This window comes from Anolis sagrei, chromosome 4, assembly GCF_037176765.1.
Source record: "Anolis sagrei isolate rAnoSag1 chromosome 4, rAnoSag1.mat, whole genome shotgun sequence".
NCBI lineage: Eukaryota > Metazoa > Chordata > Lepidosauria > Squamata > Dactyloidae > Anolis > Anolis sagrei.
Window position 1 is genome coordinate 126,618,113 of NC_090024.1, and position 25,522 is coordinate 126,643,634.

The window sequence follows — 25,522 nt, forward strand, 5'->3', positions numbered from 1 at the left end:
TTTTTGTATCAAACAGTATCTTCTATTATGACCCAAATGAAGTGTAAAACCTGTGCCCAGTCAGTAGTATCAGCTGATTCACCCAAAGCGATTGAATAATACAATATATATTTTCCTTTTCAAGTATTGCATGCAGTTGTTCTGTTAAGCTGAAGGCTAATTCATGCTGCTGATCAGTTCTGGTTCTCCTCAAAATAGGCAGTTGTTTGTCTTTTGAAATGTTATCGGGGTCTAAACATCCTACAACTTCAACAATGCATCCTTTCACGATTTCTACATCTCTGAATTGCTTCCCTTTTATCCTGAGTATTTATGCTACTTTATAAGTTGCTTCAATGGCATTATTTCCAGGTCTTTGTTTTTCATAGAATCATAGAATCAAAGAGTTGGAAGAGACCTCATGGGCCATCCAGTCCAATCGCCTGCCAAGAAGGAGGAATATTGCATTCAAATCACCCCTGACAGATGGCCATCCAGCCTCTGTTTAAAAACTTCCAAAGAAGGAGCCTCCACTCCGGAGCAGAGAGTTCCACTGCTGAACGGCTCTCACAGTCAGGAAGTTCTTCCTCCTGTTCAGATAGAATCTCCTTTCTTGTAGTTTGAAGCCATTGTTTTGCGTCCTAGTCTCCAGGGAAGCAGAAAACAAGTTTGCTCCCTCCTCCCTGTGGCTTCCTCTCACATATTTATACATGGCTATCATATCTCCTCTCAGCCTTCTCTTCTTCAGGCTAAACATGCCCAGCTCTTTAAGTCGCTCCTCATAGGGCTTGTTCTCCAGACCCTTGATCATTTTAGTCGCCCTCCTCTGAACACATTCCAGCTTGTCAATATCTCTCTTGAATTGTGGTGCCCAGAATTGGACACAATATTCCAGGTGTGGTCTAACCAAAGCGGAATAGAGGGGTAGCATGACTTCCCTGGATCTAAGCACTATGCTCCTATTGATGCAGGCCAAAATCCCATTGGCTTTTTTTGCCGCCACATGACATTGTTGGCTCATGTTTAACTTGTTGTCCACGAGGACTCCAAGATCTTTTTCACACGTACTGCTCTCGAGTGAGGCGTCCCCCATCTTTTAATTTCCTCAACATAGACTTTTGTGTCTCTTCTAATTTAAAATACTTGTGGTCCTTATAAGTGTTATAATGTTGATGGGCATTAAATTTCTTTAATGTTGATATTTCCGTATCACAAAGCAAGCAAATTATCTTATCTTTAGAAAAACAAGATAATATTACAATTCCCAATCCTCGTGTATTTTTCCTTCAGCGTTCTCTCGGTCTTCTTTGACACGATGGGCTTTTAAGCAGAATTAAAAAATACTGTTGAGCCATTCAACTGTTCATAAATTCCACTTCAAACATAAACACAGTGATAGCAGATTGGCATAGTTGGCCCCCATAAGCTATTCCCAACCAGCCTCGTGTGATAGTGATGCCAGTCAATTGGGAGGAAGTTAGAACTAAAACATAAGCGTAGTAGCCGTCAATTTAGAACTTATAGGTCACTAATTTTCTAATTGTGCAGTTTGTCTGGGAGGAATATTTCATTAAAACTTATTTTAGACTCTTAAAAATAAAATAATAATATAAAAGACGAACACAAACCTATTAATAAAAATAAAATTATTTGTTCCATAAAATTTGGATTCAATCCAAGGCCACACTTAAGGACCTAGAAGGCCACATCTCTGAGACAGTTATTGAAAGCAGGCCTCCAGTGCTACAACTTGAAAGAAAATGAGACATTTCTAAGCGGAAAGAGAAATTAAGTAAAAGGTACATAAAAGAGAATACATTTCCAGTTTTTTATATTCCCTCCCCAATCTACCCTGTCCTAGCCCAAAGCATACTCACAGTCAAGACTTTGGCTTAATTATGAGTCCCTCTACCATTCTTATTATGCGTTCTTAAAAAAATCCTTATTCCATTTATTTCTCTGGCTTTGTTCTGAATAATCATAGATGTCCTAGCCACAATGAAATAATGTGTTTGAAAGAAAGGGTTCTGCAGCAAATATTTTTGCAATACTGTGCTCTGAAAACATTTGTGTACTTGTGCTTTCGCAGATTATTCTTAAATTGCTTCCAGGCAAACAAAAGGTCCCTGTGTTTGCAGCCCCAGCTTCCTCTGAGCCATTAGTCTTACACCACTGGATTCAAAAAGGCATTCTTCAAGACATCTTCATTCTGAATTAATCTTGTTCCTCCAGTGTTTTCCTTCCCCCTGCTTTCCCTACTCTATTAGGCAATGACTACTCATGATTTGGAATAATGCTGCCCAGTGAGGCATGTGACAAGGAAGCAGAATATACTAGATGCTCAAGAGACTGGGGCTTTTCATGAGCTGAAAGACATCAAATGCTTTAATGTAGGAACATAGTACTGTTTTCATCAGCCAACTGCAACAAAATGCAATCTGAGCAGAGAAAAGCATACATGTAAGCTATGGATTAAAATATTAGTGTGAAATAACAAAGTGAGTGACATGGTAGAATGCCAGCTATATGCTCAGCAGTTCTTAAGAGTGTTTACGGAAACTTCTTTATTTACTTATTTAATGTATACCCCACCTTTCTCTCAAGGTGGGACTTCATCCTTGCTCCTTTACCTTCCATCACCCATGCTTAGTTAGTCCCCTATTTTCCTTTACCCAACGCATAGCTAATTTCCTATCTTTTATCATGGAATATGCACTTCTTGTGGGTCACATAGTACACTGAATAGGCTTTTCGTCTGTTACAGCATGGCTCTTCTTAGGTTTTTCTGTTAAGACTTGCCTTTGGCATATTTTTCTCCCTCAGTCCCTCATTTTCTTGCACAGAAGGGGGATGGATTGCCAAACAACATTGTTATACTTCAGAATAAGCAGTAATAAAGTAAGCCAGAACCGTTAACCCAGAACAATGTTATATAAAATGCCTTTATTTAATTTATTTTTGTTTTGAAATAAAAAACAAAGAACAGAATGTTTTCAGGGACAATTTTACTTAATATTTAGTATAGACTAAAATACAAACTGAACTCTGACCCGTCACCCTTTAACTCTACTTTTCACAATGAGCAATTTTATTAATAGTTTCCTTCCAACCAGAAAATAGCTGATCGCTCTAGTGATGTGGTGAATTTGCCCTGAACTTACTTTCTATAGGGATGAACTTTGTTTCTAAAATATGTTCAGTGGGTTGGATAACTTCTTTAAAGTTTGTACTAAAATCTGAAGAAGAGCCATTATCTCATGGACATCAAATCACCAATTGCGACTGCTGATGACATCAGCAGGATCCAGGGCAAGGTAGAAATCCATGGCACAATGATACTTTCACACCACAAGTTTGTATACAGTATAATGATGAAGTCCATACATCTCCCTTTCCTCCCCTACCCCATATTTTCAAATGAGAAATATATGTTAACATTCTTACAAAAAATATGAAGTCATTTATAATATAACTGATGCTGAATAGTCTACCAATTAGATATTTGGCAAATGATATTTATGGAGAAATATACACTCAGCTTTGCATTTAAAAGAGAAGACATTGGGAGAAGAGTATTTCTACAAAGATTTAAAATATGGCAAATAATTATTTACTAACAGCATTAAATAAAACTTACATAATATTAATTTCTATGAAATTGCATCTCATACCTGGATGGTATCTTTATTCAATAGAATCATAGAATAATATTGAGAACAGATTCTGCAGGTGAGATTTTACATACGATGAATCCCCCCCTCTCTCTATATATACATACACTCAACCATTACTTTTTCAAAATAACAATATCTAGGGATTTGGAGAGCAGTAGTCCAGGAAAAAAAAACCAATTTATCAGGCTCTACCTTAAGGAATATCTCTTTAATAACAGAAGGACTAGTCATACGGCCCTATTTGTGTGCAAGGGCCATGTGTTGTTTTGTTCAGCAGAGGGTTCCAGAGTCTTCAATAAAATGTCATTTGCTTGATTTACTTGATAAACCCAACTTTAACATTCATTTCATTCCAGCAAATTCCTCAAATGGATATTACCACACCTCAGTCATAACCAAAATCTTTTTGTTCTTTACTATTCAACATACTCAACAGGAGAGAGCTCCAGATTCCCAACTCATCTGTTGAACAAACCACTTATGTTTCTATGAGAACTACTTGCCTTAATGTACTCTTTATTCTCTCACCTGCCGTGTTCTGTCCATGTTTCTTGACATTAGTCTTGCTATGTTCTCGATTAGGCCTGGCCAACCTATGGCATTCCAAGTGTTTTGGATTTCAGTTCCCATGATTCCTAACAGCTGGTAAACTGGATAGGATTTCTAGGAGTTGGAGGCCCAAACACCTGAAATACCAGAGGTTGACCAGTCATATTCTAGATGTTCTAAGTCACACGTGTCAAACTCACGGACTGAATTTGGCCTCCATGTCATTTTATGTGGCCCTTCAGAAGCTGGACTACAACTCCTGTATTCCTCATCATCAGACTTCATAACTAGATCTGATGGGAATTGTGATGCAGTAATATCTGGAAGGCTGTGGTTTGTTCTATTTAGTCAGTAGTGTGAGGTTTGGATTTAGAACACAATAGGGCTGTCATGCAGATATGATAAGTTCAGTGAAAAACATACAGGTTTTTTCCCCCATATGTTATTGGAGTCTGGCAGCATCTCTGGATTCTTTTAGGTGATTGAAGTTTCTGTTGACAGGATCTAGGTTTTCCGGACAGCATTGTTTCTCCTTGATCACCTCTCAGTAGATGGGCAGATCGCAAAATCCCTCGAGTGCATACACAAACAGGATATTTGATTTACTCTTTCCTAGATGTACTGGATTTCGTGTATATAAATATGCTTCACCGTTCCAATGCATCTTTGTATTTTTAATTCAAATTTTAATACAAATTTCCCATTTCTAGGAGATTTACATCAATGCACCAGAGGCATATGGAGTGCGGGGGGGGGGGGGGGGGGCAGGAAGGAGGGGAGGTAGCCCAGGAGGCAATCATTCCCTTGGGGCGCTTTTTGGCAGCCCCTGTTCTGGAGTGTACCTTGCGCTTCAGCAGGGTCAGGTATCTACAATGCACTCTGCATTTTGCAGAGCTGATTTGGCGCTGGATCAGGGACATACCAGCATTTGCTGCAACACATTTTTTGACAGAACTCAGACTTTCTCTGGAATTTAAAAAATGTGTGGTATACCGTTAAATGTATGCTGCAGCATGTATTTGTGGTGTGTGTTTTGTGATCACTATGGCCTTGAATTAACTTTGAACTGCATTATTTGGTCAAAAATTAAAAATGTAGAATCAAATTTGGACTTTTAAAAAAATGGTGTGTATTACTTGGGAGTTACTCTCATAGAAGTGATCATAGATTCATCCTATGTGAGAAGGTTTGCATTCCCAGCTTCTTTCTTCTCTGAGTGATACTTTTGCTCTTGAATCATTGCTCCCTTCCCCTCCTTTCCCTTTGTGGAATGAAGCAATCAATCAGACCTTGATTTTTGAGAGATGAGCCCTGGCTACACTTTTTCCTGCACCAAAGAACATAAAGAGGGGACCCCAGTCTGAACCATGGAAGAGTTAGAGCCAGTGTCCTGGTCTAGATCCCAAGGTCTCCTTCCTGCTTACTAATTGCTAATTGATTGCGGTTGGAACCGTTGGACTTCATGGGGTTACAGAGAATAGCAAAGGGTGACCTTTAGGCCATCTTTAGGAACCTTCCCTGGGCAATGCTGGGTCAAAGGCCTGTCCTGTCCTGAGGGCTCTTGAGCAACTCCGTGCAGCTGCTGATATTCTGTTTTGCTTTGGCAGTAGTGCGTCATCAATTGGCTGGTGAAAAATCAATTTTTTTCTATTTTAATTAAACCTAGACGCAGTAGTCAGACAACAAACACCCACAAAAGTGTGTGAAGGAAAGCCCATAATGTGCACCAATGATAATAAAGATTTGGGCTTCAAACTGGTTCCAGGATTTCCTATGTAATCATCTACACAGTAAAACATTTTTTCCAATACTGATTTGAAACTAAATGGTCAGTATAGATGTGCCCTAAAAGGTGATGCAATAGCAATCTTTGAATATGTGAAGGGTTGTAATATAGAAAAGGGATCAAACTGTTTTATGCTTCTACAGAAGGCAGGACTAGAGTAGATGGATTCAAATTACAACAAAGGAGAATCCAAACTACACCTTAGAAAGAACTTATTGAAAATGAGAACTGTTAGATATGACAGTGTAGATGGGGCCTGAGTTTCTTGGCAGATAGAGTGAGCTGACCATTGTTGGAGGTTTTTGAACAGAGTTTGGATGACTATCTTCTGGAATGCTTGCAGTACAATTTTTCTGAATTTGAAGTGGATTTGGATCACTTCCTATTCTATAACTATGATTCTATGAGCTCAGAACATTGGAAATATTGTTCACATAAAGAAGGAAACATGTTCAATACAATAATAATTAATGCTTTGGCTCCATCCAGTGGAATGAGGGGGAAATACTAAACATCTGTAAATATCTTTACAACATATCTTTACAACACTAAGAAAGCAAAACAAAACAAACAAAAAAACACCCCAGCCTTGATTTTAACTAGATCTTTAACTAGATTCAGTTTATAAAAAAAAGAAATACAGACAGTCCCCAAGTTACGAACAAAATAGGTTCAGTAGGTTTAAGTCAGAACAGTTACATTTTAAAAGTGTAACTCAAGATATAGATAGATTGATTGATCGATTGATAGATAGATTGATCCTTGGATCACATAGGGAAGCATTAACATCCCTGTGCTGTTTGTTTTGCTGTCTGTGCCCCTGCTCAGAAATTTTCACCTCACTTTCTGTCCCTGTGATAGGAATTTGAAAGATTTGGCTTTTTGTGGAAACAAGTATTGGTGATAAAGCTTCAGTGGAGACACATTTTCTCCATGATAACTATTTCAGGAGTGAAATTCCCTTCTTAGGGGTAGATTTCTCTCACTTCCTATTGTCTCCCCAACGTTCTTAACTATGAGTCATTTGTAATTTGGATGTTTGTCACTTGGGGGCTGCCTGTACATAAAGAAAACAGTAGGAAAAACACATAAGGATATTATATTCCAAATTGTGGGCCCACTTTATCGTATGAGAATTATCTGTAAAGTAAGATTATAATATGTTTTTTAAATACAAAGAATTAATATATTTTAATAAAACTTACACGGATTGTAGGATAGGTATTACATTATTTTTCCACCTGAACACCAGTCGGTTCAATACATTTTGCCATCCATGCGACGAGTTTTTTGTACCTGTGTCGTAGAAGTTTCCCACCGCGTTTTTCAACCAGTTTATCACTTCGATTTTGACCTCGTTGTCATCAAAAGAGTGTTTTCCACTCAGGTGTTCCTTCACTGGATGCAAGATTTGAGAGGGCTTTGAGAGGGGTAGCTTAAAACATCCCAACCAAATGAAGTCAACAACTCTTGTGTTGCATGAGCGATGTGCGGACACACATTGTCATTAAGGAGACAAACTCCCGCCCACAGCATCCCACAATGTTTGTTTTGGATAGCTCTGTGAAGTTTCTTCATGGTCTCACAATGTATTCCATACCCATTCTGTCACAAGCTGTCTTGACATGTCCTCTCCATAAACCAAAACGATTTTGTGATGAATCGCAGTATCTTTCATACCCTTAGCATTTAGAAAGCGTATTATAGTGCGAACTTTGCCCTTGGAGAGAAACGGAATGAGGAGCTCATTTCTAACCTTCACCACAATGCCAGTTGATGAGCTACTGACGACTGGCACTGCCCGTTCACTTCCACTGGCTTCCCGCTATATGGCAGTGATATCAACTTTCCCCACGAAATTTCCCCACAAGAGCAATGTGCCTTGTAACCTTACTTTCCATATATCTTTTACAGGCTCAACTTCTGGGTCTAGGTCAGTGGTTCTCAACCTGGGGTCCCCAGATGTTTTTGGCCTCCAACTTCCAGAAATCCTAACAGCTGATAAACTGGCTGGGATTTCTGGGAGTTGTAGGCCAAAAACATCTGGGGACCCCAGGTTGAGAACCACTGGTCTAGGTTAAAAAGCCATGTGTATCCTTGTTTAATTACATGGTCATTGCCTTCACACAACTCTAAATTTAAACTCATGTTCTCTAATCTCTGTGGCTGCATTTCTTTTATCTTGATTAAATCAGTCCTGAATCTATTGAGATCTTTGCTTTTTTAAAGAATAATCTCTCTTGATTTACCCTAAACATCAAGCTATCTTGTTAAAAGTGCAGAAGATGCAAAATACACCAATTTCCAACTTTTAATCCATTTTTTTCATTTTAAAAAGGCCCTCAATAGTGAGGTGGCTAATATAATCTAAGAAAAAAAGTCTCTGTTTATACTTATCCCAAATTTTAGGAGATCCTTTGTAATATAATGTCATGTATGTCAATCATATAATGGCCTTCACATTCCAAAAATCTCTAAGCACTATGAATTTCTTCAATCGTTTGAAACAACAGGTCTCATAATGTTGTTGAGCCATGGCACCCCCCTCCTCAAAGATTTATTTATCTGTGTACACTTGTGAATCTTGTTGCGTGTGTATATCCTAACTATCAACAGTTTTACCAGAGGGACAATCCTAAATTTCTGATATCTGTCACTACTTTGTAAATCATTCTCATGTTTTTAACATTCTGAATTTGCCTTGGTCGCCTTAGTGGATGATCTGCGTCGGGAGCTCGACAGGGGGAGTGTGTCCCTGTTGGTGCTGCTGGACCTCTCAGCGGCCTTCGATACCGTCGACCACGGTATCCTTCTGGGACGCCTCGCAGGGATGGGTCTTGGAGGTACTGTTTTGCAGTGGCTCCGGTCATTCCTGGAGGGTCGATCTCAGAAGGTGTTGTTGGGGGACACCTGTTCAACCTCACAACCATTGTCTTGTGGGGTTCCTCAGGGCTCAATATTATCTCCCATGTTGTTTAACATCTACATGAAGCCGCTGGGGGAGATCATCCGGAGTTTCGGGGTACGGTGTCATCTGTACGCGGATGATGTCCAACTCTGTCACTCCTTCCCACCTGCTACTAAGGATGCTGTCCAGGTCCTGAACCGGTGCTTGGCCGCTGTGACGGTCTGGATGAGGGCGAACAAATTGAAATTGAATCCAGACAAGACAGAGGTACTCCTGGTCAGTCGCAAGGCCGAACAGGGCATAGGGTTACAGCCTGTGTTGGATGGGGCCGCACTCCCCCTGAAGACGCAGGTTCGCAGCTTGGGTGTGACCCTGGACTCATCGCTGAGCCTGGAACCCCAGGTTTCGGCGGTGACCAGGGGAGCATTTGCACAGCTAAAGCTTGTGCGCCAGCTGCGCCCGTACCTTGGGAAGTCTGACTTGGCCACGGTAGTCCACGCTCTGGTTACATCCCGTTTAGACTACTGCAACGCTCTCTACGTGGGGTTGCCTTTGAAGACAGCTCGGAAGCTCCAACTAGTCCAACGCTCGGCAGCCATGATTTTAACAGGAGCGGAGCGCAGGGAGCATACAACCCCCCTGTTGCGCCAACTCCACTGGCTACCGATCTGCTACCGGGCTGAATTCAAAGTGCTGGCGTTGGCCTTTAAAGCCCTAAACGGTTCCGGCCTAAACTACCTATCTGACCGCATCTCCGCCTATGAAACCACCAGGACTTTGAGATCTTCCGGGGAGACCCTGCTCTCGATCCCGCCTGCTTCTCAAGCTCGGCTGGCGGGGACGAGAGATAGGGCCTTCTCGGTGGTGGCTCCTCGGCTGTGGAACGCCCTTCCTGCGGACATTAGACTGGCACCATCTCTAATGGTATTCCGCAAAAAGGTGAAGACCTGGATGTTTGTGCAGGCGTTTGAGTAATTTAGTGCGATCTGGTAATGGAACATAGGAATGGAACAATGGACGACGAACCTGGACTACGCTTGGATGATGAGAAGATTGGGTACGGTTGTTTTTTGTAATAATTGTGCATTGTAATTGCTTATCGGTAATTTATGGATAATGTGTTAAGTCAATTGTTATATGTTGTATGGAACCACTGCTGTTTCTACTGTTTTTACTGTTTGTGAACCGCTGTGAGTCGCCTTCGGGCTTGAGATACAGCGGTATATAAGCAAAGTAAATAAATAAATAAATAAATAAATAAATTTTAATAATAATAATAATAATAATTATTATTATTATTTTATTTTATTTTTTACCCACCTCTCCTCTCCTCATACCTGGCTGCTCCAGGAATAATATCCCTCACAATTATATCCCAGCATCCATTAGGGGGCTGAAGAGGACAGATAGTATTGTGGGGGTCGGTGGGTATATGTGGGGGGTGGGTGGGTTGTAAAGCCTCAAAAGCTTCTGGCTACCAGAGACACTTGTTTAATTGTACTGTTTAATTGTGCATAAAAGGACTTAACTTTTCATTTATTTCATGGAAATTAAATTGCTTACGAGTGGATGTATAAAAATCCATCACTGAGTGCAAAATGCCATGAAATGCTGTTTCATTCTCTTCTGCAACAAGATGAATTTCAAGATTTCGTAGGCTTCACTTGATACTGTCAAAGCAATGTCAATCTCTTTCCAACAAATCAACAGGTTTTATTCAAAAGAGGAAGCTTGAGCCCCAGGCCTGCCTGGTTATCTCATTTATTTTTTAATAGAACAGGTGGAGTCTCAGTATTTACCATTTTGGCATTGCTGACTTTGGAGCTGCATACACAGAGTCAATCCAAGAAGCATACAGCTTGCTTTGAATATGTCCCTTGTCTACAGCTCACAGATGTTTGCTCTTGAGATATCCCCCACACACACAACCATGGACTTCCTCACATTATTCCCCCTTTGCTTTCCAGAGTTAAGTTTACCAATGCAAATTGGAACTCCAGAGGCGGTGTTTGCATTTTGCTTTGCCTGTAACATCCTTTGACTATTTTCTATGTAAGAACAAAAATCAATGTGTTTTACTAAACTATTTACACAAGTGACAGGACAGCAGATTAGAACAGGAACCTGTTTTCCATTGCAAATGCAAGGGGGCTTTTTAGTTTATTTTCCATAGGTGAGAGTGGGTGGTCATTTTCCTGTTTGAACTGACAAATAAGTTTGGCTGATATGAATTTGTGCTCAGATGCAGGAGCTAAATATGTAAGCTTTCACAGTCCTCCATATATAGATAACTAGCTGTACCCGCCACGTGTTGCTGTGGCCAACATTCCCTCCCTCTTTCTCTCCTCCCTTCCCTCTTTCCTTCCTTTCCTCTTTTTCTTTCCCTATCTCTCATCTTTCTTCCATCTCTACCTGTTTCTTTCCTCCCTTTCTTTGCTCTTTGGTTACATCCTTCCTTCCCTATCTTTCGTTCCTTCTCTCCTTCCTTGCCTCTCTTTTTCCTTTCACTTTTTTATTTCCTTCTTCCTTGCTTCTCTATCTTTCTTTCTTTCCTTCTTTCCCTCCCTCCTTCTCTCCTTCCTTCCTTTCCTCTTTCCCTCCCTCTCTCGTTATTTCTTGACTGTCCCTTCCATTTAATATTGTATTTATATCTTACATAGAAAGAAGGAAAGGAAGAAGGAAGGAAGGAGGGACAGGAAGGAAGGAAGGAAGGAAGGAAGGAAGGAAGGAAAAAGGGAGGGAGGGAAAGAAGGGAAGGAAGGAAAAGAAAGAAGGAGGGACAGGAAGGGAGGGAGGGAGGAAGGAAGGAGGGAAAGAAAGGAGGGGGATGAAGAAAGGAGGGAGGGAAGGAAATGAAGGGGAAGGAAAGGGAGGGAGGGAGGAAAAGAAGGAAAGGAAAAAGGAAGGAGGGACAGGAAGAAAGGGAAGGAGGGAAAGAAGGAAAGGAAGGAGAAGGAAAGAAGAAAAGGAAAGAAAGGAAAGGGAGGAAAGAAGGGAAGGGAGGTGTGTGTGTGTGTGTGTGGTTGTGCACGTGCAGCTGGCTTTAACGGCAGGCTGTTTCCCCGCAAGGAGGAGGGGGCGTGGCCATGGGTCTAGGTAGACATACAGCTTCTCCTTTGTGGACATGCAGTTTAGAAGTCTTTTCTGCTTTTTGTTTTCATTGTTTATTTGAGCGGAGAACATATATTGGGTTGTTAGGGACATAGTGTCCAAATTTGGTGTCAATTGCCCCAGTGGTTTCTGAGTTCTGTGAATAGCACAAATGAACACTACATTTTTATTTATATAGATTACATCTACCAAAGGACAAGTTTGGAATATATTAGGAAATATTTCTGAGTGCTGAATAAAGCCGCAAACCCTTGGCTCTCAAATGTATGTATTCCAAACAAAGACCCAGCCTTATATGAGGCCACTTCCTCTTGGATTCTTCTCTTCTGCCCTCTTAGATGTCAGAGCAGAGCTTGGAAAATTACTTTTAAAAAAAAAGACATTGTTCCATTCAGTTTTAACAGTCCTTGCTGTTATTCAACTCAATGAATAAATCAAGTAACCTAGGTTATATGTTGAATACCCATTATTTTCCCATGACTTGCTGTTCCGTTTTCAAGAGCAAGAATGATAGGCACCTTTAGGATTGATACAAGAATGGCATAAAACTTGAGAAATCCAGTGAAAATGCTCCTTCAAAGTATTTTTTTAAAAGTAATTATTTCAGTACAGCAACTTTGTTTTTTCACTGTAGCTTTGCTACCTCCATCATTATCTCCAAAATAATAATAATAATAATAATTGTACTCTACTATTATTGGAGGACATGTAAGCATATTTACATTTAAGAAAGTTTAAATAATGGTTTAATCAAAGTTGGACAGTCTTATCTTGAATTACAGTTTTAGGTAAATATTCAAAAACATTTAACCTACTGATGCCTAAATTAATATAATTTTATTGGTATCTATTTTTATTTTGAAATTTACCAGTAGCTGCTGCATTTCCCACCCTCAGCTTATATTCGAGTCAATCCATTTTCCCAGTTTTTTGTGGTAAAATTAGGTGCCTCGGCTTATATTCGGGTCGGCTTATACTTGAGTATATACGGTACTTACAGTTAAGTATTAATTGTGATGTGTTACTTCTAAGTTTGGAGGTTTGAGTTTGGAAATGTAATATTTAACACTTCAATCATGATATATATCGAAATTATGCCCTGAATTCTCTTGCTAGTCCTCCTAAGGTGGACCCATTGAATCAATGGGATTTTGCCCATTGTTGACAGTTCATTTGATAAGTCTGCTCTAGTCTACCGCTGAACAACTGGGGAAGTAAGTAGCAGCAGCCTCAATGGGGGATGGGAGCTGCTCTTCTTCTATGAGAGTTGCAAAGACGGCTAGATTTATAGCTGGATTCCCACTGCAATATATCTCTGGGTTCTCAATTGCAATTGGAGATGAAGTAGGGAAGTTTCCTCATCCCCGACTCATAAGGACGTTGGCAAATTTTGGTACTTAACCAGACTACAAGCTGAATCTTAACCAGCATTTGCACAACCTTTTACTAGCAAGGGATGGTCATTATCAGGATAACTTACACTTTTTAGAAAAAGTGAAAGAAAAGCTCAGCGCAGTTTGTTTGGTGGAATGATAAATATTTTGACTGGAGAACTGAATACACTAAGAACATTGAAAGTTGAGGATATAAAATAGAAGATAATCCTGGTCACGAATGATCGCACTAAAAGTCAGAATAGCATGCTTTGGTTTCTAAACCCTGTGAAAACTTGTCTGTCTCTGTTTCCAATAGGACACCTGTAGCAATGATAGTTATTATTTACATGCTTAAAACACTATACTTCATACTATACTTTTTACATTCCACCCTGACAGTGTCCCTGGCTTTTGTCCAGTCTGAGAAATCACTATATTTCACAAGGGTCCACAGCAAACTTAAACTGTCATAACACGTCATGGTGGATATTATCCTAGAGTAGCAAAGTTAGCTTGGATCTTGCCAAAAATGTGGGTGTATTTGACCTGATTCCAAAAATGGCACCCGTCCCCCTGTATCAGCTCTAGTCTTTGAGATACAGAACAAACATCATCTACCAGTCACCATCTGCTCACCCATGAAAAATCATGGTGGACATATCTAAGAAAATAGAGCTGATGTGGTCTATCCAATACAATATTTTGCATCATTGCCCCAAATAACTCAGGAAGAATCCTAAAAAACAAGACACAAACAGTTTTGTTTTGTGGAGTAGAATGATACATTTGGGGAAAGTACAAGTTGTTATTCACATTGTGTTCCTAATAGACTGGGCACAGTGTAGGACTTCATCATCCATTCAAGAAGTGTCAATGGTGGTGGGATCAGCAGCAAAGGGAGCATGAGGGAAAGAGGAGCAGAGATAGGGAAATAATTAACAAACAAGTGAGTGGATGAGACGCAAGAAATGAACCTGGGATGGGCACAAGTCAAAGAGAACCTGTGGGAGAATGACTTCATTAGTCAAATCCTCCTGGTCTTATTTGAACACGAAGATCAGATCCAGCCTTCCTGTTATCCATCTGACAGAACGAACATTTAGAAGGCACAATGCTGCGTTGGGAGATGCTGGCCACCTTGCTGTTTCTGGCAGGTATGACTGAGGGTGCATCTACACTGTCAAATTAATCCAGTTGGACATCTGCCATGACACAATGCTGTGGGCTCAGATGAGTTGTAGTTTTACAGGCTCTTTGACCTTCTCTGCCAAAGACTGCTGGTGCCTCATCAAACTGCAAAACATAGGATTCCATAGCATTAAACCATAGCAGTTAAAGTGATATCAAACTGCATTAATTTGACAGTACAGATTAGTATTGAATTGGGTCCTTTGGGAAGCAGATTTTCCCTCAAATTGTATTTGTAGAGAGGTTGAATGCAGGACTGTGTGTGTCTTTGGGGGAGGGGTTAGACAAGCTTTAATTAATGCTATCTGTATTAACGTTTGTCTTTTTTTTTGTTGTTGTTTTTATAAATGGTTGCAGCAGAATCCTGTACTTGTCTCCATAGAGGTGGATACCATTGGGCTCAGAGTTCTCCTGTTCATCATTTCACAGACCATTCCTTCACTACCAATGGCTGCCAAACAGCAAATTTGGTGTGGCAGGTGTGATACATTACTCAGGGTAGTGCTGAAAACTCATCATATTACTTATTGCATAGCTAGTGTGACCTCTTGTATCTATCATCCAGTGATGTGGAACAAAAATACTGTCTTCATACTACTTACCTGAAACTATTAGACAGGATTATAAATCAACTCACTTCCTTTTTCTTCCTCCTTTCCTCCTACAAGTATCTGCTGGCTTTGGTGGCAAATACAACTATCTCCAGCATTGTGGCCTTCTAGTTGGCACCAGGTTAAAAAAGAATGGAGTGGACTTGCTGAATCAGAAGAAATGACTCTGATCTGGTATCCTGTTTCTAATAGAGATCAGCCAGATGATTTTGAGAAGCCAAACTAAAGTGAAACTTCTAGGTTTTATGTAAAGTGTGAACATTGCTGATGACACATTTGCAAGGCCTTTCCCCTTTGTGGTCATGTTTAGACAACGTATTCTCCCATTTGTTCACTCTTTCTCCTCACTAGGTATCAGAAGTGGAGCCACGTTTGGACTTGGCGATATCCTTAATGCAGGAAGCGACCTTGCAAATAGTATCTTGGGTGGCAGCTCTGCAAAGCCAGGTATTTGGACCAGTTCCTTTTTCATATGTTAGCCCCATGCTGGAATTCAAATGCATGTGGACAATATAAATCTAATGTAAATCTAGTTTGCTACTGATCCCTTGAGGTGCTCCCTTGTTCATGGAGGAGGAGGAGGAATATAAAACATGAGGAGCAAACATGTTTTATATTATAGTCTGTAATTTTATGCAACAACTAAAGGATTCCTTGTTGCTCTCAATACAGAGCCCATGTATTTGATTCTGAAAGTCGACTTCAGTTCTTCTGGCACAACCGATATTTCTCAGATTCAGCCACTCATCTTGAAAGAGGTAAGATGCCACTGAGGCCATTGCAAACATTGGTTTACAGAAATTTCATTTTTCTATGTTTAGAACTAAGAAATACTAAAGATAACTATAGAATTTCTAAAAAGAGAAACTATAGGATGGTTTTAGAAGAGCCAGAGAAGACCACTGCTGGAATGTTTACCTTAGAATGTTTTGTGCACTGACCATGATGCCTTGGAATATAGTCTCATAGAATAATAGAGTTGGAAGATACAACATGGGTCACCTAGTCCAAGTACCCCGACAGATGACCAACATCTCTTTTGGAAAATGGTTTTCACCCAGGCTTCTTGTCCTGTCTATCAGTTATATTATCCTTGAGCCTATACTATGCAGGAACAGTACCTGTAGTTCAAAGCTTTGATATTTCCTGCTGATTCCATGTCCTAATGGCCTATTTCTGAGCCTTAGAAACTTTAGTGAAGGAAATTACTGAAACAGTTAAGATCATCCAGTTACTTTATTTGACTATTCTAGACTCATTCTGTTCCTTCAAGTTGTTTCTGACTTAATGTGATCCTAATGCTGTACGATCATGGAGTTCTCAGAGGAGGTTTGCCTTTGCCTATCTCTGAGGCTGAGAGAATGTGACTGATGCAACGTCACCAGTGGGCTCCCATGGCTGAGTGAAGATTCTCAGAATCAGTCCCAGCTTCCACCCTTCTTGATAACTGACCTGGCTAGATCTGATGGCAGCCTTTAATTATATTTGAAATAATGATCTAATTAGTAAGAAAAAGTTTTGTGTGAAATAGTTTTGTACATGGAAAAGGGGGGAGCAGGAAATGAAAAAACAAAACAAAACTATATAATTATCTACTTAAAAAAATTCTTTTTGTCTAAACACCATCCTTTGAATGTTGTTCTGAATGTGTCAGGTGACAAAGATGCTGGCCACAGGCTTTCCTTCAGGGTCCTTCCTGCTGAATTGGGTTGCCTATGAACAATAGCAAGAGCAGAGTGGAATGTCCCTAATAGATTCCCCTGATAGTCCACAGTGGTAGCTCTGATGTCACCTGCACAACCTTCCAAGAAGAGAAGAGGGAGAAAACCGGGCGGATGGCCAGAACCTCAAAAATAATCCTTCACTGCTCTTTTCAACGGAAAAGGCCACCCTCACCATCATCCTGGTTGGGAGGGTGGGGGAATATTATGTGTAATGAAATATTGCTCTGTCCCTGATGATCACATTTGTTACACAAGGAATGCACACACAGGTTGTCTTGCTATAACAGGCAGATTCCCACAAGATGTGTAATTTTTCCAGGAACTTCTTTCTCCTCTGAAAATTGCATTTTTGTTTGGCCCCAACTTTGTGTTGTCATTTTAAAAAGTTAATGTATACTGTAACTTTAAAGAAAACAGCTAAAATGGCATTCCTCTGCATTTCCACAAGGTGGCACCCCATTTCTCTGTCATATGCAGGCAGTCCCCAAGTTATGACCAAGATAGGTTCTGTAGGTTTGTTCTCAAGCTGAATTTATATGTAAGTCAGAACAGATACATTTTAAAGTGTAATTCTATCTATTTATCCATCCATCCATCTATCTATCTATCTATCTATCTATCTATCTATCTATCTATCGCTTTCGATAGAGTGGAATTCCCTTCCTAGAGTTAGATTTCTCTCACTTCCTGTGATCTCACCCCCGTTCTTAACTATGAGTTGTTTGTAACCTGCTCTTTGGCTAGTTGAAAACTCCTCTGTATGCCCTTATGTTTCCTCTGTCTGATCAAAAGTCATGGGGATTGGGAGGCTGTTGCTTTCCAGAAGTGTTGATGGGCTCCAGCTCCCATTATTCTGGCCTGGTTGGATAAGGTTGATGGAAAGCAGATGTGCAAAACATTGAAAAGTCACAAGTCTCATACCTCTCAAATACCTAGAATGCAGATAAATTTTCATAATCCTAATCTGGATTTCAGCTTCCACTCAACTCTATTTTCAGAACAGTCACTTAAGTCACGATGTATCCAATATTCTCAACATGGCTACTTTGGTCCTAAGGTTTCATCATCATTGATTTCTGGAATAATAAATTTGAAGGGGAGGGGGGAGTGTGTGTCGGATGCTATGGTTCATTTGTGTACTCTTAAGTCATTTCCGACTAATCACAACTCTTTTGTGGGGTTTTCTTGGCATGATTTCTGCAGAGTGTTTTTTGTCACCTTCCTCTGAGGCTGAGAGTGTGAAAATTGGGTTGTTGTAGTTTTTTTCAGGCTATATGGCCATGTTCTAGAGGCATTCTCTCCTAACGTTTCGCCTGCATCTATGGCAAGCATCCTCAGAGGTAGTGAGGAGAAGCATCCTCACTACCTCTGAGGATGCTTGCCATAGATGCAGGCAAAACGTTAGGAGAGAATGCCTCTAGAACATGGCCATATAGCCCGAAAAAACCTACAACAACCCAGTGATTCCGGCCATGAAAGCCTTCGACAATATAGTGTGAAAATTACCCAAGGTAATTTGACTGAGTGGAGATTCACACCCTGAACCCCAACCCTCTACCCCACATGATCTCTTCTATGTGCAGGATTTGTTTCCTCCATGTTTTTTTTGTTCTCTGTGTCCCACCTGTTCCATTTACACCAGTGGTTCTCAACCTGTGGGTCCCCAGGTGTTTTCACCTACAACTCCCAGAAATCCCAGCCAGTTTACCAGCTGTTAGGATTTCTGGGAGTTGAAGGCCAAAACATCTGAGAACCCACAGGTTGAGAACCACTGATTTACACCAGTAAAGGAGCTTGGCCAACATTGTATTATGGTCTCTTGCCTTATCTGAACTAATGAGTTCAAACAAAACTACCCTGCGTGTTTCACACTGGTTGTGTCAGTATTTTCAAATCACTGTTTTATATTCTTTCAGCAATAATGAACCAGATTTTTCTAGAAGAAAAAAAAACACACTTCACAAAATGATTTCTGATGAATTCTGCATTGATTGATATTTTCTATCTTGCCTTTTGATCTCAGACAGTTCTTTCAAAAATATATTAAGAACCAATGAAAAATTAATAAAACGTACAAGCAAAAGTACCTTGAATTTGCTTTCATGTCAGTACTGGTGGGAGAGTGTTTTATTTGCCCAAACCTTTTAAAGATTTCAGTCCCTTTACATCTATGTTGCAATGCTACCATTTGTAGAGACGAATTGACCTGTTGGTTTGATTGATTGCTCTTGCTGGTACTTGCTTAAGTTGGCTGGTCGGATCTTGACTCCATCCTGTGGGTCATGTAAATGCTAAATATGTGAAATAGGATATATTCTTTTAATAAATGACCGACCACAGGGGAAAAAACCAGCATCATCCCCTTCTTACCTACTTTCCAGGACTCTGGAGAATTGCAAAATCCTTGAACCCAGGTGGTAGGAACGTGAATATGTATAACAATTGGTGGAAGAGATGGATTCAAGGAGTCTGCAGGATGAGCCCATTGCTTAGAAAGGGAAAACTGACACTGCAAGTTTAACATTGGGAGTGCAAAGCAAATTCCAGGAGGACATGTCTGAATAACAATGTAGCATTAGGAGTAAACTAAAATGGCATTCCTTGCCATCATATTTGAGAGCTCTCAGAACATCAGATTGAAAATAAAGTTGTGGAAACTGATACATGAAAATATGGATGCCTTTGGAAATTTAATGTGGGCAGGCAGTTTAATATTGATGTGTTGTTGAAGGCTTTAATGGCCAGAATCACTGGGTTGGTGTGAGTCTTCAGGCTGTATGGCCATTTTCCAGTAGCATTCTCTTCTGGCGTTTTGCTGCATCTGTAGCTGGCATCTTCAGACATCTGGAATCCTACTGGAACATGGCCATACAGACTGAAAAAATCACAGCAACCCAGTCCGCTAATGCTTTGCCTGCATGAATCAACAAGCCATCTCTGCTCCTTGTACCATATACTATTTTTTATGATATTGTAAAGCACTGAGAGATGGTGTATCTATCTTTCAGCACATATCATCCACTAGGAGAAAGCAATTTTATATCCAAAGTCACGCTGAAAATCAAGCTCATATGGAAAAACATGAGTTGATTTTGTTTGGCTGTCATGCCCTAGTTATGAGAGTATCTTAGGCAGGCTTGAGTTGATATTCTGTGCCCAAGGCAGCATCCAATTGGCATACCTTCCCCACATTATGTAAAAAGGGGCAGACTGTACACAGACCTCCTTTATAATTCAAGTCTATTTCCTATTCTGCTGCCTTGAATGATGCCCCAAGCCTACTACTTATCCCAGCTTACTACTTCCCCCTTCCATTACAGCAAGATGGAAGAACAAGATTTCATGAAGTGTGCAGTGTTAAAATAAGCAGGAAATGCAAGCAATTAGTAGATTTGATGATGGATGAGTCTCCCAGGTTAGGAATAGAGAGAATTTATCCTGCTTTGAAGGTTTCTGTGCCAAGGGAAGAATGAAACCAACCAACCAACTGCACTTCATTCCACATCAACATGATACTTATTTCCCACTAGCCATCCCCTGCCCTGTGATGCTGTGGCCCAGTCTGGTGATCTGGAAAATAAAGTAATGAGAAAGTGTTGGTTTCTAATATATGTAATTTCTTTATGCTTGTGGGTAAACAATATTTCTTGCTGTTTCTTTGTTAGTGTTGATGTGGAGATTGTCTGGTTTGCCTACTCTGGAGCAGGCAACATATCATTGTCCTTCTTTAGGGATCCCTTTCAAATCTATGATACAATATATCTCTCTTTGTGAATCATATCTATCTATCTAAATCTATGACCGGATGGCTCTTTGTCAGGAGGGCTTTGATTATGTTTTCTTATCCTTGTGAAGGGAGTTGGACTGGATGGCCTTAAGTATTTTCTGTTGATCATGGGGTTCTGTGTGGGAAGTTTGGCCCAATTCTTTCATTGGTGGGGTTCAGAATTCTCTTTGATTGTAGGTGAACTATAAATCCCAGTAACTACGACTCCCAAATGTCAAGGTCTATTTCCCCCAAACTCCATTTGTGTTCATATATGGGCATATGGAATATTCGTGCCAAGTTAGGTCCAGATCCATATTTCTTGAAGATCCATACTTCAAGAAATAAAGCCTGACTGCTCATTGGATGGAAGAATAGTACAGGTCAAGATGAAGTACTTTGGCCACATCATGAGAAGAAAGGAAGACAAAGATGCTGGGGAAAATGGAAGGAAAAAGGAAGAGGGGCCGACCAAGGGCAAAATGGATGAATGGTATCCTTGAAGTGACTGGATTGACCTTGAAGGAGCTGGAGGTGGTGATGACCGACAGGGAGCTCTGGTGTGGACTGGTCTATGAAGTCACAAAGAGTCGGAAACGACTGAACAAATGAACAACAACAGGTCCAGATCCATCATTGTTTGTCCACAGTGCTCTCTGGATGTAAATGAACTACATCTCCCAAACTCAAGGTCAATGCCCGCCAAACTCTTCTAGTGTTTTCTGTTGGTCATGGGAGTCCTGTGTGCCAAGTTTGGTTCAATTACATCATTGGTGAAGTTCATTATGCTCTTTGATTGTAGGTGAACTATAAATCCCAGCAACTATAACTCCCTAATGACAAAATCAATTTTTTAATGATGGTCACTCATTGGGTTAGTAGTTGTCTTGTGGCCAAATTCGGCAGCAATTCGTCCAGTGGTTTTTGAGTTACGTTAATCCCACAAACTAACATTATATTTTTATTTATATGGATTCTCTCATGATCAAAATGGTAATACAGACTGAACACTATGTAATACAATTACATAATTATAAATGTTATTTTCTAATTGGTTCTTTCATAAAAACATAGAAAAAGTTTATTAAACTGCAAAAACTTTGTTTTTGAGGGACATCCTGCAGCATATTTTGCTTTACTTTTTCAAAGATTATCTCATAGAGTCGAAACCAATTCAACATAGTTTGTGGCAGCCACAAAGACAAAGTTTCTGGAGTATAACAACTACTTTCAAAGTAAGCACCACACAGTTAAACAGGAAATAACACTTTCAAACCAGGAACACAAAATGTTTCAAATTTTGTTACATAGTGTTCTTCATCACGGTCTGTCTCTCCTAGAATGTTGTCTATCTTTAAGATGTTGAAAACAAAGTGTTCACAGTGTGGCCTTGTCAATGAAGCCGTAAAGTGTCCAAGGTGTTGATGGTCTGGGGCTTTATGCCACTATACATCATTCCGGCTACTTCATCACACTAGAGAATGAATCCACTTTAAATTTGGTTTCTGCCTCCTGCAGAATTCTGGGATTTGTAGTTCAGTGAGGCTGTGAAAGGCTCCCCCCTAAACTACAAACACCAGAATTCTGCAGGAGGCAGCAACCAGATTTAAAGTGGATTCATTCTTTAGTGTGATGAGGTCTATAGTAAGAAAGATATGTCTGATCGCATGCACCCCAATCCACACTATTATTTTATTTTGTCTAAATTTTATTAATACAGACAAAAAGCTTGAGTCCAATTTTTTAAAGTAATAGTTTATTTTGTAATTCTTTGTAGGAATATCAATAAAAGACCTCAAATGTATCTATATCTGTACATATACAAGAAACTGTCCAAAAATATTCACAGAACAAAAATAAATCTTCTTTAGAACAAACCCAGACAATGAAATGCAGAAGTGGATCCTGAAGACTCAAAGAGTCCAGTACTACTGGCATAATAATACAGGCAGGAGGAGTATGTAGCAGGGTAAAAAGGTACTGTGTTAAAGGTAAAGCATATTGAAATAAATTATTCAAAGCTAGCAATGCAAAAAAGGCTGGTAAGATAACATTCTTATTAAGGCTCTGGAGACAGCAGATCTATTGTACAGGTAGAACTCTAAGGTCTCAGCACACACACACATATATATCCTTGTTCCGCATCTGCTTTCTCTTGTGGGAGGTTAGCTAAGAAAAGGACAGAAATTCCTCTATACAGAAGTCAAATTCCTCTATACATAAATCAAAGTGATTTTAGGGAGAGATTCGTAGAACGGTGACCAGGATGATCACAGAGCTGCTCACAGCTTTGCACTTATGGAAGCCCACCATGCTTTCTAATGGCTAAAATTGGAAGGAAGCTACAAATTGGCATGAACTTCTAGAGTTCAATCCCCCCTCACTTGGAGATGATGCTTACTGAGATATATAGGTCCCCTTCCCTTTATGGGTGCCACGAGGCTCCCAAAATATTGTACTCTTGAGTAGGAGCTTCAGGAAAATATGGAACGTGAGGAAGAAAGGACAATAACTGTTGTGCTGCCCCTAAGTTGCTGCTGCCACCATACAATGGTGCTTCCCAACAGGAGCTTCCCTTTAAAGTGCAATTGAAGGGTAAGAGTTGCCTCTCCCAAGGAGCAGGCTGTTAGCACCAGGCTGATCAACTGATAAGACAAGATTGAAATATTCAGTTGAAACCAAGGGTGTGGAATGTGCCTCCAGTTGCTGTTGCTGGACCACAACTTGCAACGTCCCTTGCCACCGGCTACATGGCTTAGGATTCTGGGATTCACAGCCTATAAAGATCTGGAGAGCTACCTTCCTCTCAAGTTTAGGCAAGCAAAGTTTTGTACAGCCTATATAAATATGGATAGGAATAAAAGTGAATGAGAATAAATGGGGTCTTACTCCTTGCTAGCAGTGTTGTAAGTCATACTTTCCCCTCTACAGCTAGAAGACTAAAATGGGAAAATTTTGAGATTTATGTATTAAGAAAAGGCTTTTGAGAATCAATGAAAAAAAGATTTTGCAGCGCAAAAGGGCAAAGAATGTTGATATAAACAACCTGAATCTGAATTTAAAGTTGTTGTTACCTTTTAGCCTCCAGAAAATTTGTATGAACTCAAACTATTGGATATGAGAACAGGATCTACAAATAAAGGAGATCAGAGTGGAGTGCCATTTGCAAAGCAGGCCACAACTTATTGTGGCAATCAAAGCAGAAAATACGAGTAGAAGATTCTCTTCCAGCAGAACTAATGAGGCTACAAGAAGTAACAAAAATGTATATTTTTGCCACTGGTAGATGAGGGAAGCATGAAGTAAATCAGGCTTAGTACTTGCCTATTTGGTGACTGAAAAATCACAAGATATTGTTGGAAGGAGATACAAAAGCTTACAAGAAATAATAGGTTGCCAGGCTTATTAAACTTTGAAGTGGGTGAACTAATACATATTATTAGCTGAAATGTGGGCAGGGAATGCTCTAAATCCAAATTCACAGTTACTAAGCACCCTACTTTTATCAGTTTGATGACTTGGGCTTGCTACTGAAAATCAAATTTGGCAAAAAAAGAAACACGAAGAATTAGTAGGGAAATTCTTAACAGCCGTCAAGCTTCTTAGTGTTAAAGAACAGAAAGCGCAACAAGCAGTAACACCACTTGAGGAATGATGCAGGGAGGTAGTAGTAAGCTTACTACTATTTACAAACATACTGAGCTTCTGTACCTATAGTTCTAGGAAACTGGTAGCTCTATTAATTTTTTGTGTGTGTGGAATAAAAACATGTCTGAAGAAAGGGTACATTAACAAATACTGCTTTAAAGCAGATTATTAATAAACTAGAACAACAGAGGGGTTTAGTTCATTTGGGGCATTAAAATTTACATATTACATTGCTAATTCTTTTAAAAATTCAATAAAATAACACACAAAAAGAGAAACAGCAGGAGGCAGATACTATGTAGTGCTAGATGGGAAGGGCTTGCTTTTGCTAATATGAAACAGTTTGAGTGAATGTCTTGGGGTGAGTTTTAAGAAAGATGGCAGGAATTTATGTTGACATCGCCTCCCCTTAGTCACGGAGAGCATACAGCTGTCCTCCCTTTGTGCTCTTCTCAAACACTCACAATGCCGTTCCGGGCCTGCATACTGTAGCGTTCCTTCACTTGCGCTAGGGCTTTCGTTAACCGTGTATTGGATCTATCCAGAGAGAAGATCCGTCGTTCCTGCAAGAAGACACAGACGACAACATTAGAGTAGGCTAGCTTTGCTGCATGGCCTTTGCTGCAACCTCATCAGCTGATCATAAAGGGTCCACCGATTCTCAAAGAGCTCTTTTTCTAGGATGCTCCAGCCTGGCCATGTTCTGCAGCAGGAAGGGATGGACCTGCCTCTTTCTGTTCTCCAGCATGTGTTCTGAGGATACTGCCAATTAACTGCAACTAATTTAGGGAGGAATCATGGAGGAGGTTTATGCTTGGCACACATTATAGGGAACTTCCTAGAAACTTAAGGGTTCGTTTTTGTTCACAGGAAAACAGAAAAAGGCAGCAGAAGCATATGAGATAATGGATTTCTTCTCGCACGAGGGCCGTGTGTACAGGGTAGGACCTCCATGGGAGATGGCTTGCTAGTACACTGAAAGGTATACTAACAAACAGATGCCAGGAGTGCGAGAAGGCAGCAACAACATGAGAGGTGGGGTAGGTTCAGGGTGGGAAGCAGTCAGAAACTGGAAATAAGGAGTTATGAGTGATGGGAGGAAGCAAGAGGAGAGAAATGAGCATTTGTGGGATTGGCGAGGGGGAAAGATGACATTGACGCGACACAAAAACAAACAGGGCACCTGGCTCCTTATACCCATT

General features: G+C 40.2%; 1 protein-coding gene across 11 annotated transcripts in view; it reads right to left on the minus strand.

Moving 5' to 3' along the window:
• Positions 1-22,406: 22,406 nt before the first annotated feature.
• Positions 22,407-25,522, minus strand: part of RASAL2 (RAS protein activator like 2) — a 298,400-nt gene continuing 295,284 nt past the window's right edge. For 10 of the 11 annotated variants that reach the window (XM_060774420.2, XM_060774417.2, XM_060774418.2 and 7 more), the window contains one exon: positions 22,407-24,883. In XM_060774420.2, coding sequence (XP_060630403.2) covers positions 24,773-24,883 — 111 coding nt within the window. In that variant the 3' untranslated portion in view covers positions 22,407-24,772. The remainder of the gene's footprint in view (positions 24,884-25,522) is intronic. The other variant, XM_060774419.2, reaches the window with a different exon arrangement.